The sequence below is a fragment of the Aulostomus chinensis genome, chromosome 16 (assembly GCF_037954235.1).
Source record: "Aulostomus chinensis isolate RoL2024-O1b breed Wild chromosome 16, RoL_Achi_v1.0, whole genome shotgun sequence".
NCBI classification, from domain to species: Eukaryota; Metazoa; Chordata; class Actinopteri; order Syngnathiformes; family Aulostomidae; genus Aulostomus; species Aulostomus chinensis.
The window spans coordinates 23,731,147-23,750,837 of record NC_141335.1 but is presented as its reverse complement, the minus strand read 5'-3'; the positions used below and the strand labels follow the sequence as shown (position 1 = coordinate 23,750,837).

General features: G+C 44.1%; 2 protein-coding genes across 6 annotated transcripts; one reads left to right on the top strand and one right to left on the bottom strand.

Moving 5' to 3' along the window:
• Positions 1–1,754: 1,754 nt before the first annotated feature.
• Positions 1,755–15,223, top strand: rrbp1a (ribosome binding protein 1a). 5 transcript variants are annotated; one of them, XM_086180164.1, is made up of 27 exons: positions 1,755–1,896; positions 4,064–5,075; positions 6,184–6,338; positions 6,460–6,582; positions 7,777–7,929; positions 8,081–8,199; positions 8,387–8,540; positions 9,470–9,608; positions 9,695–9,873; positions 9,979–10,013; positions 10,100–10,175; positions 10,253–10,290; positions 10,383–10,464; positions 10,566–10,600; positions 10,677–10,755; positions 10,841–10,933; positions 11,031–11,117; positions 11,189–11,278; positions 11,398–11,490; positions 11,574–11,624; positions 11,730–11,810; positions 12,537–12,620; positions 12,868–12,945; positions 13,461–13,544; positions 13,669–13,767; positions 14,483–14,626; positions 14,709–15,223. In XM_086180164.1, the coding sequence occupies exons 2-27, from the start codon at positions 4,082–4,084 to the stop codon at positions 14,745–14,747; spliced, it is 3,384 nt and encodes a 1,127-aa protein (XP_086036290.1). In that variant the 5' UTR covers positions 1,755–1,896; positions 4,064–4,081; the 3' UTR covers positions 14,748–15,223. The 5 variants fall into 5 exon arrangements, with proteins under 5 accessions (XP_086036290.1, XP_086036293.1, XP_086036292.1 ...); XM_086180167.1 differs by having other exon boundaries at positions 1,780–2,011; positions 10,569–10,600; XM_086180166.1 differs by having other exon boundaries at positions 1,780–2,011; positions 10,844–10,933.
• Positions 15,224–15,865: 642 nt separating this feature from the next.
• cfl1l (cofilin 1 (non-muscle), like) lies at positions 15,866–18,694 on the bottom strand. Its single transcript, XM_086180169.1, has 4 exons — positions 18,482–18,694; positions 17,007–17,299; positions 16,774–16,850; positions 15,866–16,531 (listed from the first exon to the last, which is right to left on the bottom strand). The coding sequence occupies exons 1-4, from the start codon at positions 18,677–18,679 to the stop codon at positions 16,392–16,394; spliced, it is 708 nt and encodes a 235-aa protein (XP_086036295.1). The 5' UTR covers positions 18,680–18,694; the 3' UTR covers positions 15,866–16,391.
• Between the last annotated feature and the right edge of the window lie 997 nt (positions 18,695–19,691).

The following is a 19,691-nucleotide window of genomic DNA, read 5'->3' as shown; positions in this document are numbered from 1 at the left end:
CCTCGCCGGCATAATGAACCACATGCTCCTCCGCGGCGATCTAGAGCGAGACGCTTCATCCTGGACAACATCAGGTCGAGGGACAACCTGAAGGATCATCCTCAACTCTGTTAGGTGACAGAAAATAAGCGGTCGCCACATCCTGCCCTGGCTGTCAGTCCCTCTCAGGCCTGCAGTGCAACACCCATTCAGGCTGTGAATGATTGATATGATACACAAGACAAACATTTGATCTCATTACACAGCGCACATGTTTTTAATGTAATTAAATCTTTATATTTCACAGCTGTTTGACGCTGTTCTCGCTCACGTAAAAGGCGTATCATCTGCATTATCACATTACATAAATACTAGAGCAAGATAGTGGGCTTTTTCTTCTCACCAAAATCGAAACTCTTAAGTAGCCGGGAGTTTTGCTTAAGACAGAAAACTGAAAAAAGGTGTACAAAACAACAACAACAACAAAAAAACCCAGACACAAAAGTGAGTCGCATTGCTGCAAACTCAGGTGAAGATGAGCAGCCTCATGGTCTCGTACGGTTGTATCACTTTTAAGGAGTCGTCTTACAAAGGTTTTCATACATTTATCTAGTCCGAGGTTGCTTTTTGTGTTATTGTAAGAGTTTTGTGATGGCTGACACTCGCGCACATCGACTCAGGAACCGTTTCAAAGAGATGTTTGAGCTGTTTTTACGCGCATCTTCGACCTCTCCTCAGATGACCAAGCTCAAGTGTTGACAAAGAATTCGTTCCATTGTTAGTGCAGGAAGGCACCGTATTTTGCTCCTTCTCACACGTACTTGCTCATTTATTGCAGTTTATGCCGTGACATTGTTCATGTGTCACATGATAATATACTGATAATCTGTACTGAGGGAGTGGAAAACAAGCCTTCCAAGAATTGACTGTCAGAACTTGAACATCAACAGTGCACGCTGGTTCTGCACAAGCAAATGGGGAAATTAACGTCTTTTATTATATAATGGAAACTTTCAACTAAAACTCCTACGAACCCCTTAAAAAAGAACCGAAGACAGACAGACACTCACTAAACATGCGGTAGAACTCCAGTCATTGAAAAGGAACGGTATCCAAACGAGTGTTGGTCAAGAGGTAATTTTAGTTCAGATAGCAATTTTTCCAACAAGTCAGTCTAAAATAATGTATACAAATACGCTGGTGACGCCTCACATAGTTCACTTTCATGGACTGTGCACTCATTAAAGGCATATCTTTGAGTATTGAACTCAGTGTAAACATTATTCCTTAGCATACGTATGGGACCAAGCCGATGGCGATAAATAAAAAATAAATGTCCCTTTCACCTTTGTAGGGTGGCATATATACAGTATATGTGTGTGTGTGTGTGTGTGTGTGTGTGTGTGTGTGTGTGTGTGTTTATGTGTGTATGATCCACATGACATGACATAACAAAAACGGTATTAACCAGGGAACTCTGTATGCTCTGCAGAAACATCATAGGTAGTAGCTTTCACATTCAAGCGTTTGAGTTTTTAAAAACTCAATACTCCCTCTGAAATGTATGAAATATCTGCTTTAACATGAGAAAACGGTAAATCCCCTTTAAAAAACTTATTTACTACAGCATTTTCACTCCAGCAAATTCATTTAGTTACCTTTCTTTTCAAACAAACCACCTTTGTTTGATAGGAACACTGTGAGCCTTTTCATTTAAGTATAAGACTACAACCCCCAGCATCCCCATTTCCGGCAGGAGGGAATTCCAGCCAATCGGAGGCCTTCTGGATCACCGCTAGCTATGTGGGGCACGGGGCCAGCACGTCTAGCCAGCTCGAAGTGCCACGACTTCACAGTAGACCAGAGATTGTCCAGCGGAGTGAGGGGGAGAGCTCTGGGAAAAAGCAAGTTAGCAAAGTAGCTGCTTTAAAAGAAAGAAAGCTTATAGGAGCCGTTCACTTCCAACTCAAAGCTTCCTGCCCTTTTTTCCATTTCATTTGAGCCGAGCAGACACATTCACATCAGCAGCGAGGTATGTGTGGGAATTGGGATATTTAAATTCATAAAGCCAGCCATAGCTAGCTTGAAAAGCTATTTGCTGCTAACTCCAGAGCTAACTACTTGTGTAGATAGAGCCAATTAAAACTTGCGTGAAATGATGTAAGACGTCTTCATCGCTCCGTATCCAGTCTGAACAGCTCTACCACAGCCCGTGGAATGCGTTTTGGTTGACACGTTGTACTTAAAAGTTAAAGACGCAAGCCAAGTTCATTGAATCGTAGTTCAGGCTAAAATGCTAGCATGTACGGAACTTAACGATTTAATGAATATGGCATTTGAATAATAATTTATGCATTACTCGTTTGAAATGTTTGAATGAGTCTTGGTTATTCTTATATCTTTTAGCACTTGTTAGGAATTTTTAGAATAACTCGATGCTACATAAACTTTTGGAAGTTTTTTTTTTTTTTTTTTTTGGTGTGTGTGTTTAAGCCTACGTGTCTTTATTAATAAAAGAGAATGTTTGATCAGAAAAATGTATCACGTCGCTGCAGTCAGACCGGAGAGCGTGCAGGAGCGCTGCACACGTACTACCTTAAGCGACGTAAGCGAAGCGCACATCGACCTGTGTGACGTAATGAATTCACTAGATTTTCAGTTTTAGCTGACGACATCCCTAATGCACCCCCCCCCCCCGCGACGATTACGTTGTTAATGGTTGGAAACAAGAGATGTCGCAATCAGATCTTATACTTTATAATCATCACATTGAAGAAAGTAGAATCGTTATTATATTAAATCCATCACGTGAAGATTTGGAGGTGCACTTTTCATCATCAGAAAGTTATTCTTGAAGTCCTATTTTTTTCTCCTTACATATTTTTGGTGTGTGACATCACAGATTAAGGGGGCAGGACTAACTCTGAAGAAGTCTAGCTTTTACACCCCGTTATGAAAAGGAGTTCTGGTCTAGGCAGGGAACCAAGTGAAGCAGCTCTGCGGTTTTCCTTTCCTACCACACAGTGTTGGTATATTTTAAAACAATAAAGACCCATTGTCCTGTTTTTTTTTTGTTGCCTTTCTTTATTATCCAAAAATGCTAAGCCGGTCCATTGATTAGTGCCACATGAATAACCTACCTGTCCACCTTAGCCTGCCTGCAGGCTAAACATTTTGGTTTGTGTCCAGAGAGTTGTGAGACCCTTCAAGGGATAGTTTTTACAGGCAGGAAGTCAGCTACTGGAAATCTGGCAGTTGCTGGTAACTTTTTGTCTGCTTTAACACACTTTTGCCTCTGGGGTTCTGGATTTCTTTCTCTGCCTTTAAATCAGATTAAGTTTTGTCATGCAAGAAAACAAAATGAGTTTCCGTGCCTTAGTCACACATTGTACCTTTTGTGATGGTGCTGAGGATTTTACAATGAGTGTGTGTGTGTGTGGGGGGGTAACATTGTGTAAAATAGATGCTCTGACAATTGTATCAACAAATTCAACACCAAAAAGTGCATTTGTATGACAACAGTACATTAGAATCCTGTCCCTTGCTCACAAGATGTGAACTCAAGTGTTTTCTGTACATTACTGATGGTGTTGTCCAATCAAAATGTGAATTATTAAAATACTGTGAATTAAAATTTCAAGTTGCAAATCTGTTTTTCAGGCGTGTGTTCTGAAGGTTGTTGTTGCTTGTAGTGGTTGTGCCTGACTGGAGAAACAAGCAGCCAGTATTTGAGAGGAGAAATTCAAAGAACAGATACATGGGTAATCTGAAGCAGCTGTATGATGAGTTCGCTTTTACCAGCTGCTGTTTGTGACACCGGGAGCAGATAAGAGTTGCTCCTCAGGATTTTGAAGGCAAACGTATAAGAGGGGAGAACAGTGGCACCTTGAGGTGGTTGAGGGTAAAAGGCTGCAATCGCGTTCCATACAGCCCCAATTCTGTCCTCAGCTGCTGTTAGTACAACTGCTGTCAGCCTCATTACACCTAGTCACAAAGAAATTAAGTTTTTATTAAAAAGTCTCATAAAAAATATAATCTTTGTGATTGTTAGCCTGTGTTGAAAAGTCTGCTGCTCTCATTTTAGGTGAACTAAAATCGAACAATGGATATCTACGACCCCCAGACCCTTGGGATAATGGTTTTTGGTGGATTCATGGTGATCTCTGCTCTTGGGATTGCTCTGGTCTCTACCTTCTCCATGAAGGAGACCTCCTATGAGGAAGCACTGGCTAAGCAGCGCAGAGAATTAGGTAAGATGCAGCCTGGTCGCACTGAGAAGAAGAAGAGGGACAAAATGAATGAGAAGAAGAGTCGTGGGAAGAAGAAGGAAGAAAAGCCCAATGGAAAGATCCCAGAGCCAGAAAAAAATGAGGAAATGGTTGAAGCTGATGTAGTTACTGAATCTGCTGTAGCCACCCCGGCTGTAGCAACCCCGGCTGTAGCCACCCCGGCTGTAGCAACCCCGGCTGTAGCCACCACGCCTGCCCCTGCTCCTGAGTCTGCCCCTGCTGTGGAAGTCGAGCCGTCTGCAACGCCTGCACCTGCAGACCTGCAGCCCAGTACTGCTGCTGAACGAAGCCCTGCTCTGGCTGACCCCTCACCTGCACCCTCACCTAAAGAGAAAAAGAAGAAGAAAACATCAAAGGTCGAGCCAGCCCCTACTCAACCTCCACCTGTGGCTGCCCCTGCACCAGTCCAGGCTTCTGAATCTGCCCCTGTTAAAGCTGCCCCTGCCCCTACCAAGTCTGCCCCTGCTTCAGCCAAAACCATCCCTACCACTGCTACCATATCTGCTAAATCTGCCCCTCCTACAGCCAAATCTGCCCCTTCAGCTGCTCCTGCTTCAGCAAAGTCGGCCCCTCCCTCTGCCAAACCTGCCTCCGCACCAACTAAGGCAGCCTCAGTCCAAGCCAAGTCTGCTGCTGCCCCAGCCAAATCTGCACCAGCACCATCCAAGTCTGCCCCGGTTCTCGAGGCTGTCACTAAAGATGTCCCAGTTATGGCAGTGCCCCCGGTGGGATCTCAGCAAACTGCTGCTGTAGCAGGAAAAGCTCCAGAGTCCAAGAAAAAAGCCTCCAAGAAGAAAGCTGAGACGGGTAAGAGGACAGACACCAAGGAGCTCTTCCACAGTTATAAAGCCATGTTTTATTTCGTACTTATAAAAAAAATAAGAATTTACAGTCTCAGTGTCTGAAGCGATTCAATGTGTAGAAAATCCCTGCATGGGACAAGAATAATAGACAGTTCATCAGTGTCAGAAAGCAGCGTGTGCAGTTGACAAAATCTATTTTGAGGGTTATCACATGATTATGGCCTCTGTGCCAAAAGTACTGTACATTTCTACATGTTTCTTTGGTGCATGGAAACTTCTTTTCTGTCAGTCGGTCAAATGTCTGTCCTTGCTCTGATTTATGTCAATATTAGCAAATAACGGCATTAAGTAAAACAAATGAGTGTGTATTGCTTTTCCAGACATCCTACTCTTGCAAACCTGATTTTAATTTGTTTGATGCACAAGAGTCACTGTTGACACGGGGATTTGGACCAGAGTGGCGCCCACATCGCTACATATCTAGCGTGTATTCTGTCATTATTGTTGTCACACTATATTTATGCCATGCTAGTTATAGTTAGCCTCTGCTGGAATTGATGGAAATGGTTGATCAGACAGGAACTGCATCAGTCACAACACTGCTGATATTACTCAGACTGAAGTGTTTGGAGGTGTGAGTAGAGACATGTCTGTACACACTCACACTATGGCAGTAATGCCCTGTCAGTATCGATGAACCTCTAGCTGGTTAGCTGTTGAAAGTGGTGCCAATGGCAATGGCGGGCCATTTCTGGCACTTGACTCAGGAGGGCATCTAGCACGCCAGCCTGTCAAAACACCACTGCCCTGTTTTGTTTGCTAACAAAGACTCTCAGTGCCCTGACAATGGGTAGGGTGGGGGTGGAGTTCTTTCTTGCCTAAGGCTTGTCTCCGCCTGGTGCCATAGTGCTCCATCATTTTACCATTCCAAGCTTCCCTGGGGCCCAACGAAGCAGCACCCTGAGGCAGTGTGGGAATTCAGTCTTACTGGTGTCACTGTAATGAAGCCCTCCATTCTGGCTCTTTGCCTTTAAAAAAAATGAAGTAAACCCTGCCAACTTCCACTCTGTTTCTTTATTAAGCATTAAATAGACATGTTTTTGCCTCTTAAGTGTCAGGGGTGGATTCTTCCGATGCTCCTTTGTGCCTGCCCTACAAGACTCTGGTGTCCACCATCAGCAACATGGTGTTCAGTGAGGGAGAGGCTCATCGTCTCATCGAGGTGCTCTCAGAGAAAGCCGGCATCGTCCAGGATACTTGGCACATGGTAGGAAACAATGCAGCCAGTCACTCTCTGGGCTTCTCAGCCACCTTCTTCACTGATTTTTACCTGAGTGAAGTGCAAGAGGCGGATCCTCAGTTTTTCTATGTGCATGTGTATTTTTCAGGCCACTCAGAAAGGAGACCCGGTGGCCATGCTGAAGAAGCAACTGGAGGAGAGGGAGAAACAGCTGGCGGCCGAACAAGAGGACTCTGCCTCAGCAAAGAACCGTTTGAGAGAACTCACCAAGGTTAGTCTCAAGTCAAAAAAGGTGAAAATACATTTCCAAAGTCCGTTGCCATCCCAGCTGTCAGATTACAATGCTCACATGAAAAAACTAAATTGTTAGGTGGCGGTAAGTGCTATTCTTAGCTCCGTCCTACTAGTGGAGCAAAAAGTGTGGTTTGGCCTGAAGCTGACACCATAGGACAAAGCAATGTTAGCCTAAACTTAGAAGGTTTATTCTCTCGCGAGCATGAACGTGTGCTTACATCTGGATTGCAGTCTTCCTTACATTTAGTCTTAATCGGCTGTAGAGGAAAGGTGATGAAGTGACCGTGATACATTGACCGCATCCTCCCGCAAGCTCCCCCAGTCTATTCCAATCATAGCCATCACATATTACATAACACGTCTTGTACTATAAAATCAGCCTTTGGAGTCAGCAGCACATGAAAAGTCCCTCCTTCTAAGAAGCTTGACTTTGTTCAGGAAATTCCATAGCGGTCGGTCCTTATATTTTGAGATATGGTGTACAACGTTGACACTAAGGGTGGTGTTCTGGGAAAGTCCAGCAGATCATCTGATAACCACGATTCTCATCAGCAAATTGCTATTTATTACTCACCACAATTTCTCAAACATAGAATGTGGAATGAAAATGGCACCATCACTGTGACACAAGTAAAACTTGGCCACTGCGACCAAATCTCATGAAAAACAAGTTTATTTTTTTGTTTTTCAAAACTAAAAACGAGTGGTGCACCAACTTTCCCTCTCTATGATGGAGACCAAGTGATTAAAATCGTCTGCAATCAATTCTGAGTGACTAGAGACTAAAATAACATCTGTGTAGTTGGAGTGCTCTGCGCAAGCAGGTGTCAACACTCGGGAAGCAAGTATGTAACCTGTGTTTTGATTGTTGCCACAGCTCCAACAGAGCGATAAGGCTTATCTAGGTTAACAATCAGCTGATAATAGCCGACTCTCCCAGTCATATAAGCTTATAAACAAAATCCTGAGGTTCTAATGTTTGGGTCAATGAGGAAAAATAAGATGTTGCAGATTTAGTGCGCTCAGACACGCATGAAATCAACATGTAGGTAAACGTATGTATCAGACTTAATTGAATGGTGCCAGCATGAAAGAGCTCAGCTCAGAATCAGGGCTAGCCAACTTTGATGGGTGTGTTACCATGAGACTGACTGTTCTGCCTGTTTACTAGGAACTAACTGCAGAGAAGTCTAAGGTGACGAGTGTGGAGACGCGCTTGAGTTCCCAGCTGAGTAAGAGGGAGCAGGAAATGATTGCTCTGCAAGCTCGCATGCAGGCCAGTTACCAGGACCATGTTGCTCAGACCCAGAAGCTCAATGCAAAGGTCAGTCTTCAGTCACAAGTGTTACAATGTCTTAATGTACAGCCCAGGTTCGTGCATTGGGGAACCTAATTGTGAGGAAACCCGGTTGAGATTCAAGACGATTGTCAGAACGTGCTTGATTTAGAATTAAATCTTTGATATACTCTGCCAGATCGTGAGTCTACAGGACCAACTGGAAAAGGGTCCCAACGCCCAGCTGGCCCGTCTGCAGCAGGAGAACTCCATTCTCCGTGACGCCCTCAACCAAGCCACTAGTCAGGCTGAGAGCAAGTAAGGGTTTCTCTCCAACACTGACTAAGAAACAGTGCTCCATCATGAGTGTGTGCTCTTTCTTAGAATTCACTGGCAATTGAGCGAAGTCTCTACAGGGTTTGTGTTTGTAGTACCTGGTTTGAAGGTTTTGTGATGCATGCATCCCTCTTAATATAACTATGTCTCGCTCTCAATTGGTCCTCAGACAAAATGCGGAGCTTGCTAAACTGCGCCAGGAATGTGCAAAGCTAACCAAGGAACTTGGAGAGAAGACAGAAAGTCTGCTTGCTGATGAACACATCAGGAAAGGGCTGGAGGCCAAGGTCTCTGCTGCTGAGAAGCAGCTCTCCCTGCTGCAGGTTAGCCTGTCCTCTGGGAACACCAGCGATGGCTTCTATCAATGCCTGTGGACATCGACTCACGTGTTCATTGAAATAAAGGCGTTCTCTTGTGTAATGCTTCTAGTTTGAGCAACCAGCAGGGATGTTGGTCGCTGGTAACTGACTCACTACAAAATACAAGCCCAAACCTTTCCCACTTATCCTCCAACCCTCTAATGCTATTGGAAGTTGAATTACATTGGAATCACAGATCCAGGGCCCAGCTGGAATGCAGCCATGCAATAATGAGGCTGTCGGGAGAATGCGTCTCAGCTTCAGCTGGAATGTGTGCGTGTCAGAGCATCTTCGGCTCCAGCTCTCTGTACCTGGCTAAACGAGCGGGAGCTGTGCTAATTACAGCTCAAAAGACTTCAGTGTCTCTGTATTGTGATTGTTACCGTCACCGTCCCTCACTGCTGGAATACTGCTGCAGCGAATGAGTCAGCACTTCATGACAGTCAAGTGTTAAGTTTGTGTAATCATTTACTTGACCATTTTGACATCTAACATGTAGTGCAAAGCTCGTGCCGTTAGTTCCTAAACAAAACATAGTGATTTTTTTTCTTTTTAACTAATTCCTTTGACTTTATTGTTTTTTGCCTGTGTATTTGCAGCTAGACTGAACCAAACAACCCCCCTTCAAAAGAATACCCTTAAACATCACAACAAATTACTTGATATGACTACTAAAGGTTCATTATAATGGTTTCATAATTTTTGTTACATTGGTGGTTTATCTCTGAATGTGTGGAGATACGTCTGGCTATTTTACGTATGTTGCATAAATGGGACATAGTCCACATATGCTGATATTGAATTGGAGGAAAAAATGAAGGCTTCCAAGGATAATCTTGTGGATCTTTGCTGCCCCCTGCTGTTTGACTAATTTTTAGCATTGTCTTTGCCAGGCCAGTCATGTGGAGAGTGAACGGGCCTTGCAGAGAAAGTTGGAGGAGGTTTGTGAGGAGCTCAGAGCTACACAGAGTAGAAACAGCAGCCTGGAGGACACTTTGAACAAGGCCCAGCAGGACAAGAGGGCTCTCTCAGGTCAGACCACGAGTGTACAGCAGAGGGCATGAAATCCCGAGTTGGTTTGGAGTGCTGTGGATTGACTGTGGTGTCTCCTCATGCAGAGTTTCAGGCCCGTATTGAAAAACTGGAGACTGAGATCACAGAGCGCTCTGCTAAGGTCAACACCCTCACTGCCCAGCTGGAGGAGACGCAGGCGGAGAAAAGCCAGCTAGCACAGCAGATGGCCTCCGTCAACTCATTGCTGGAGGCCAGTCAGAATAAGGAGAAGGAAGATAGTCAGGTCAGAAGCTCTTTCATTTTGACTCCTCTGAAGTGGTCTGACCACCTCTAGCCCATGAAAGGGTGTTTGTCATGTTTTTTTTGTTTTGTTTTTTTATTTGAGCAGGTGAATGGTGCAGAACTAGAGCAACTAAAGCTCAGGTAACTGTTTGACCATCACTTCAACAGGCAACATACAGCCCAGAGCGGGTTCAGTTATTGTTTTAAATGTTGCGTGTCCTCTGCAGCCTTCAGGAGAGGGACAACCAGCTGAACGCGCTCCACGAGGAGCTGAAGCAACTGCAGATGAAGCAGGACACCGCAGTAAGTGAACTAATATCATCACCAGGACAAGATCTGCTGATCTGGCGCTAATGGCAAATGAACTGCTCTTCCAACAGGAGAACACTATTGCTGAGCTAGAACAAAGTACTAAGAGGTATGGAGCTTTTAACTGTCCATGTTAGTGACTCTTGCTACCCCTGTATGTTCTGGTTATTTATAATCAGTCCATAATGTTTGTCTCTTTAGTGAGGATGCAAGCCTCATCACATCGCTGCAGGATGAGCTGAAAACCCTCAAAGAAGAGATGGAGCAACTGAAGAACACACCAGTAAGCATACTTCTGGATATGTTGCATCGCTCTACTTCTGGAGCTGCCTAGCAGTACCAGATGTATCTCATTAGCACATCTTCTCTCTCTCTTCATTTCAGCAGTCAGATGTTTCCACAGAGCTACTACAAAACAGGTAAAGGAGTCTGCAAAGATTGTCTCACATATTGTTAGCTCTGTTATTCAAATCTCTGTTTTGTCTTTGTGGCTAGCCTGAAAGAGAAGAATGCCCTTGTCACATCACTACAAGAGGAGCTGAGGGACGCGAGGGAAAAGACAGATATTGACAGAGTAAGCGTCTCTTGACCTCGAGTGGCTTATCAACTGAGACTGCTTTGCTTTTAATCTCCTTCCTGATGGTGTCATCCATTTTTAGCAGGGTGCTATGGCACAACTGACAGCTTTCCACTCTGAAGCCAAAGAAAGTCTCCAAACACTCTTCCCACTGATACCCATAGAAACAGAGCAAGTAGGAAACAGAGATTTCATCATTTCTGATTGAGCTATTACTTATGATTTTGTAAAACGATGATCTAATGAATGATTCATGTCTTCTCCTCGTCTAGCCAAACTGGTTGCAAGTTTTTACACAGAAAGCTCAGGAGGCCCGCAGCCAGCAGAGCCAGGAATCAGAGTCGGGCAAAGAACTGCCCGTGAGCCAGCATTGTATATCAATATATCACATTGATTCCGTCTGGCAGAAGGTAAAAAAATTTTGTTTCAGGAGCTGCTTGAGAAGCTGAAGGAGGCGGAGGAGAGCCACGGTTCCCTGCAAGCTGAATGTGAACAGTACAGGACAGTTCTGGCTGAAACGGTAGAGCTGTTCAGACTTTATTGGAATCATAATGGGTTAAATATTACTCTTAATAAGCTGGTGGTGTGTGTGTGGCCGAATACAGTCTAAATCTATACAGCTCATTTTTTTCCCATTAGGAAAAAATGTTGAAACATCTACAGAAGAGTGTGGAAGAGGAGGAGTTAGTATGGAAGGCAAAGATGGCTGACACTGAGGAGCAGCTGAGAGTGGTAAGCTTCGACTTAAAATCAATTTGATGCTTCTTCCTCCGCCATTTCTAAAACTTACAGGACTCCCTCCTCTTTGTAACCAGGCTGTGGAGAAGACTCACAATCTGGAGGCAGAAAACCAAAGTATAGAACAGGTTGGGCTCTTTCCATACACCAAACTCCAAATTTGCCCCGGAGATAAGTTGGCTGTTTGGATAATATCCCCTGGCATGTCAAATTGTTTCTGGATCTTCCTGCAGTTGAAGGAGCAGATGATGCTACTGGAGGCTCAGCTGGAGAAGCAGGCAGAAAACCACAGCCTCGCTGAGGAGATGGAGCAGGTACGAGAGCAGCCGGCCTGGAACTCTCCCTATACATGCTTGGCTGGACGGGTTACAAGGATGCAGCAACGATGTTGTTGACATTTATTTCAGCCAATTGTCCCAAAATCCATTTAAAGAACCTGAGGCTTTGAGATGAGGGATCCAGATCAGTTCAACAATTCTAATTCATTTCAGGGTTGTAAGACTCAGTCCTGCGGCAGGTGGCGTGTTGGTGTTTGATTTGCTGCTGTACCCTCAAACTGAATCAGCAGCAACTATTGTGTCATCAGTGGGTGAACTGATTACTGTTACAGTGACCGCAGCCTGTGTTACCCTCCCAGAGGAGTGGTTACAACATTGTCACCCACAGGGGTGTGTCATTTGTTTGGTTACTCCGTGTGAAGTTTCGAAACTTCAAATGAAGCCATCACAGTCTTAAGATGGCGTTCGTCTTTACAAACGCAAATTGTTACTCCAGTGACTAAAAAAAAACCCACTGATTTTAGAGGAGTAGGGTGTGACAGCGCCTCAGTTCCGGAACCCGCCACTGACCACCCCTGTGACAAATTGACCAGATTTTTCTAACACGAGCAATACACGTCAGATATACTCTAGCTGGTTGGTGCTTTTTACTGTGCTTGAATCTTATTATTTGAAGGTGCTAACCCCTTCTAGAGGATTGACATATATGTAGCAATACCTGGGGGACATGCGCTCATCATGTCTGTGTTGGTCTGTTTTCAGCTGAAGCTGCAGCTTTCGGAGAGTCAGAGCCAGCTGGATTTGGCCCAGAAGGGGGCCAAGTCACACAACGCGGAGCTTGCACAGGTGACTGTACTGACTGAACCTGCTCTCCCGCCCTTCCAGCTACAAAAGTGACACAATCATTTTCCATTTGTCTAAGTGATGTGAGCGAAACACAAGCTATTTGTAAGATGTGACATGTTAAGGACTTTTGGGAATCCCTCTGTGACCCACTCAACCAGCTCCGTCTGCTTCAGTGACGTGTGTCACGAAGGGGATTCAAGGGTGGAGGTTATGTAACCCATGACAAGCGACGGCTTCCTGTTTTCAGGTCAGAGAGCAGCTGGCTGAGATCACAATGCGGGGTCAGCGAGAACAGAATGGCCCCTCTGAGGCTCAACCCAGTCAGGTCAGGGTGCAGAGGTCATAGGGCACCCTTTTCTTTCTATCAGAGTACTGGACAGTCTTAAACTCCAAAGTTACTATTTTACAACGGGTTTGTTACTGTTGTCATTTTCATGAATCCTGAAAGTTGTCTCAGTATACAGATACTCCGAAACAGATTGGGTTCTGTATTTCCAGTCGGTCCAGTACTCCTGACTTACTTGCTCCTTATGCTTGAAATTGTTGGCATCTATCGTGCACTAACTGCTTCAGTCTCTCAGCTCTCAAGCATGCTTGCTTTTACTCTTTTTTTCCAGATAAATCCTGCTGTTCGTGATAAGATTAACAGTTTTGTGTGATGGAAGCAAGTCACTTACTAAAAGAAAACTAACCTGACATGCAGGTTGAGCAGCTGTTGTGTCTGTGGATGTGTCATGTTGATGTAGCACAGGAACGCTTACACACACATGCATGCTTTAATTGTCTCCTGTGCGTATATTTGATACGTGTGTGTGTGTGTGTGTGTTTGACTTTGATCAGGTCCAGTTCAAGTTGAGTCAGACAACTGAGCAGCTGCAGCAGGAAGCGGCTCAGAGACAGCAGCTTTCTGAAGAGTTTGAGCAGGTAGCGGTGGTCCTTCCTTTAATTTTTTTTGTTGTGCAAAAAAAAATGATCAATCACCTTTCCGTGTGTGTGTGTGTGTGTGTGTGTGTGTGTGTGTGTGTGTGTGTGTTTTGTCACCCCACAGGCCCAAGCAACAGTAACAGAACTTCAGGCTCAACTGGATCTTTTGAAAGCTTCAGCAGAGTCACCACAGGGTGACACAGAAGATGTCGCTCAGCTCAAGGTGTGGGAACAATGTCCAAATATGACCAACTTTTTTTTTTTGTTCGTAACGCTGCACGTTATCGCAGAATCAGACGATCTAGAATGTTTCAAACATGAACCAAACTGTGTCCGATGATGTCATAGTTTTCACGGGGTTTTCAGTGGGCAGCATGGCTCAGGGGTAGAGTGGCCGTCCAGCAACCAAAGGGTCGCTGGTTCGATCCCCGACCCCGGTGACCATGTCAAAGTGTCCTTGAGCAAGATACTGAACCCATAATTGCTCCTGATGAGTAGGTTGGCGCCTTGCATGGCAGCCTCCTCCATCAGTGTGTGTGTGAATGGTTGAATGAGACGACACTGTAAAGCGCTTTAAGTACCGCGAAGGTAGAAAAGCGCTATATAAAATTGAGTCCATTTACCACCGGTGGTACCAAAAGTGCTCATTAGGAATAAATGTATTTTATAGATGTCACAAGCGCTTTGCTTTGAAGTAAAATGCCAGGGATCCACTCAGTGACACCAGCATGACATTGTTTGACCTCACACATTCAAGTGAGCTGATTGACTGGCCAGACTCCACCGCTGGATGTTCACATGGTGTGTAGCATAACTGCCAGGTAGCAGAGTCATTGATGAGGGCTAATTCATCAACAGCAGCACGACATTGTTAGCCTCATGAGCACTTTTAATGTGATGAAGCTGCTGTGAACCAATGTTTGCTGCCGTCCGGCCAGGAGCGCCTGGAGAAGGAGAAGAGGTTGTCCAAAGACCTGGGCCAAGCAGCAACCAAGCTCCAGCAACTGCTCAAAGCTACGCAGGAGCAGCTGACCAAAGAGAGAGACACAGTGAGAACACTACAGGAGCACCTGGACGGCAAGGTGAGACGGCTGCTTGTGGCTAGGCTCAAGTCGTTCAAGTATGTACGTGTGTCCTGACGCTTATTCTCGTTTCTGTTCCAAGGTGGAGTACGTAGAATTGAAGGAAGGAACGTCCGTCTGAGACTTAAGTTCACTGTGGACACTACAAAGAAAAAAACTGCCAAATATGCCTTATCATTACCATAGTTATGCATTCCAAAACTATTTTTTTCTTGTACTGTAGTTAAATGCATCTGTTGCAACTGTAGGAATTAAATGTTTTGATATTAAGAACATTTCAAAGATTAGAGGAGATGCTCCTGTCACAATCTTTAATGAAAGCCACATTCCATCAACAATTCTGGCTGTGTCAGAAGATATTTATCCCCCTGCCTTATATTCCAAACTTTTCCCCATAGATCAGTGTTAAAAGGGAAACCGACTGTACGTCAAACGTACATCAACTTGTGCAATTTTTTTTTTTTTTTTTTTTATGTGGTTGAATGGTGGGAACATTTAATGGTTCACAGTGCAGTACCTTTCAGGGCTTGATTCCCTCTTATAGCTGGCTGCCAATAACAATGAATTTGTATGAATGAATAAACTACAGTGGGGCGATGTCATTTCTGGTCCGTGTCTGTTGGTGCGCTGAGAATGCAGTCAACGTCAAAGATGCTGGCTACGGCAAGCATGTGCACCGCGGTTCAGAGTAGGTTGCACCGATGGGCACTGTAAAGCAGTCATTGGAGGCGCTAGGAGGTAAAGATCCACTTTTGCCTGCTACAGACTTCTTAAACAAGATCTGATACAAGCCATGGAATGTGGATCTGCGAATGTCTGAATATTGGCATCTTTTTCCGATTCTCCGTATCCTCTCAAGTAGGAATCACATTACACAGCGGAATTCATCTGCCACAAGTATTTAGGTTTTGATTTGATTGCTTCCCCCCCTTAAAAAAAAAAAACTGAATAAAAGATCCATCTGGGCACCAGGAATGTGCGGACCAAAATTTACAGAGACCCATTCACAAGTCAAGATATTTCAAATTGTGCTTGTGGTGCTGGTAGAAGTTCAGGTTGACCAGGACAACGAAGGCAGACCAGGTTCCATCCTCAGGGGACCAGGAATGTGTGGACAGAGTTTCACATGGTTAGTTTTTCCAGTGGGGACCAGATCGCCATCGTTGAGTTACACCATGGCTAGAGACTGGAACTTAATGACCTACTGGTGCCATCAAGTGGAACTCAATACACAACTCGTTGAATTGATAAATGTATTTATTTTTTTGGCAATTGACAGAACAATAACTTGCATTTACAAAATAGCACAGTGTTCCTTAAATGAAAAGCAAAGTGACTGTCCAGTAAAACAAAGTTCAAATTTAAGGCCTCACCATTTTTGACCTAGTGGACTGATGTGGTGACCAGTCAGAGATGTTAACAGCTGTTTTCTGTGAAAACTCAGAGGAAAATAATGGTATAAGTAGGCTATCATATGTACACTTCAGGAGCATACATGGTTATGGAGTCAAAACAATCCCAAAAAAAAAAATTCATTGAACCAGACTGATGGCAAAAATTAGGGGCTGTGTTACAGGAATCTAATGTCAGCAGAGCCCAACCCTTCCCTGTAAATTTGGCTAAACCCATTAAAACTATTCCAAAATATCTCAAGTCCTCGGGAATCCCTTTTAAAACGTGTATTGTGAGAAGGAATTCTTGAATTAGTGATCAGGACACACAGGGTACCTCTCACTTTTTTACCCTAACGTTTTTCATCTTTCTGTCACTTTGACTCTGCACTTTGCTCATCAGAACACAAAGATCTACCCTCAAGTGTGAGCACATTTTTCCCCAATTGGTCTGCGAAAGCAGGCCTGGTGCCGCAGTCTGCAATGTCATTGACCTGCAACTCGTGCTTGACACCTGCGGAAGAAAGACAAAGGCGTCATTTAGCTCAGATGTCATGGAGCCTGGAGAGTTTTACTATTCCAGATGGCACAACCGAGAAAAGTGGCGGTGATAAAAAGGATAAGCCGACCACCAGAATGATTAAAAGTATCACTCTTCTATGTTGAATAAAATGTACGGCGTTTAAGTTGGTCATTATCTGTGTGATGCTGAGATTTCATGCAATTTCATTCGAAGTGGAAACAAAAAGTTCTTACCTGTGAAGACCTTCTTTATGGCGCTTTCTGAACTAGCATAGTTCATTTTGTCTTTAACCTTTGCTATATCAGGAGCCCTGATGCAGAGAGAGTCCATATAAACAATATAGAACAATAAGGCAGAAGGTATTGCCACAGTTTGCCAACAGGTGTGAATGCATACGCAAAAGAACAAAGACAATTACACCTGAGAAGAACAGTTCTAAAATTACAAAGTGTAACAGAGGACCCACCACATGATGTAGACCAGCTCTTCTTTTTTACCGCATTCCTTGGTTTCGTAGTGGCAGTCGTACAGCAAATAGCAGCAACTTTTGGGCTCAAGCAGATTCGTCATGAACTTGAAGACATCTTCTTTGCCCAGATCTTTCTGCCTGAAAATCTTGTCATCCGCCGCGTCGATTATTCCATCCTTGATGTGAAATACCACCAACCGTAAGCGTTCTTTGGGATCGGCATCGCTTTTTACAACTTTCATTGAGTTGTAGAGGTCTTTCACAAGGTCAGAGACTTTTGCTCCAGATGTCTATTGAAAAAAAAAAAAAGTCAGTTCATATGGTTATATTTTCATATATATATATATATATATATATATATAAAAACATCCTTAGTCTTAATGTAGTCACCAGATGATATTTGACATTCTTTTGCAGAAGAAGAAAAGAGAATCATCACATCCTTGAAACTGTCACCGACATTCTTCCTCAAGTTGAAGTGCAGGGTAGAGACGGCCCCCATTTCACTGTCTCACTCCACTTATCTGGAGGCCTCCAATGAATATTGGACCTTGTTAGCTTACAAACTAGTTGTGATGTCACAAATCGTGCTCAGAGTCCCACCTGCAGCCGATTTGTAATTAGCACAGAGGAACTGTACGCCTTCATCAATGAACTTGGCTCTTTTTTTTAGTATTAAACTGCACCTTGAAGCTCAGATATTCAGGAATAAATAGAACAACATGTTTGACTGGAGGGAGACTTTAAAGTATCTCTACGACACTGTTGCCTTTTTTTTTTTTTAAATAAAGATGTGTTTGACTCCAGCGGTTGATTTTGTAGACACGTTTGCCATCTCCATCTTTATCAAGGGAATATCTCTCAGAAGGGGAACTGAGGCTGCTGCAGAAGCCAAACACCTTACCGAGAACTTTATTTCCCCCCATTTTTGACCATAGGTCGGATTAGATGATCAATTTAAAAAGTTGAAGTTCTTCAAAACTAAAAACAGAAAAAAGGATCCATGCTATCTAGGCAAGTCATTGTGGGTTATATTCCAACAGCGTTTCAGCAGTAACATAAAAAGGGGTGTAGCTTCCCAAAGCCGTGGCTCTGTCACATTCCAGTCATTGTAGAACAAGTTAGCACTAGAAAGACCGCCCCAAGGGATTCTCTCAGAACAAGTTAGAAGCATGAACAAAGCTCCCTCCATCTTAGAGGCAAAACCACACCTTGAACAAGCCCTTTCTCACCAAACACAATGTTTTCACTCGAAACAGCATTGCCTCAGTTACATCAACTGAAAAAAAAAAAAATCACTCCATCCAGATTAACCAACAGTCACGCCTCTCCGAGTCGCCACATTTTTACACATACAAGCGTGTTGTTGATGATTGTTGAGCGTTTCCTAAATGACACATGCTGTGGAACACACAAAGATATTGTAAAGAGACACAGGACAAGACAGCAGGATTTGTGACAGATCTACTCACCATGTTTGGCTCTGATGTGAGGGAGAAACAAGCAACAGAGAAATAGTGGCAGCAGCAGTCAAAATGCTGAAGGGTCATAAAGAAAGGAGAGCAGGTTGGCGGAGGAGGAGCCGTGGCGAGTGAGCACACCTCCGGACGTAGACCCGCCTCCTTCCTCCCAGGTGTGACACAGCAGAAGCGCAACCTCACCTTTTTCATTCACTCATTTATGTATTTGGAGCCCAAATCACAATGGATTCTTGTGTTTAATGTGACATGTTGGTTCCCCAGTGCCCTCCCAAGGTTGGTTGGTTTGGAAGAACCAGATAAATTCCTTTTTAGGTAAAGCTCAGGTAAGCTTGAGACGCTCAGAGGTAGGAGCGGCATCGAACACCCTTATATGGAGGACAAACCTGTCCACATTTTTAACTCATCTGCTACTGAGATGCACCTCAGTGACCTTATATGGTAAAAGGTAGGATGAGGGCTCAGATCAGTCAAGAGGATTCGCTGCTCTTCTTGCAGAAACTCAGCAGCTTCCTCGCATTCTAATAGTCTTTGTCAGCCATTCTGACGTGTAAAATCATGTAAACGGGTCGGCCCATCTGAAACTGGAACCTAAATGTCAGCAGCTTCGTAAATGTGGCCCTGTTTCTCTCTGTTAAAGAGGTCATGGAGGAAATTTAGAAATGTCAAAAAGACTCACTCCCAAACACATCGTCAACAAGTCACACGTTTCACTGCCCTTTAGAATCTAAACTCTGGCTTCTACGATCTCACGCCCTGCTCCCACCTGAGACAGGCATCTCTCAGTCACGAGAGCCAGAGGCACCACTTCAACCAGAGTGACTTGATATCACACTGAAGATGAACGCAGCAAGAAGCTTTATTGAGCCGCTGTCACAGCAAAGTATTTCAGGCCGTATGCACACTTGTGAGTAAATATCTTGAAGGTCACACTTTTCATACGGGCACAGCTCAGCGGTCTTGTGAGCCAAAAGCCAGTGTTTCTGAATCAGCGCTTTACTCTTATTTCTACTTCTTCTTTCTTGTGAAAACTGCAGCTCAGTCATTTTGATCATAATATTCCTCGTGTTTAGAGAGAGCTGGCCTTATTTCACTACTTTGTCTTTCATCGGGATATTAGAGAGTAGAATCACTCCTCTTCTGTGACTATTACAAATTTGTAAGGCAGTAGCTGTCTTCCTGTGTGTGTGTGTGTGTGTGTGTG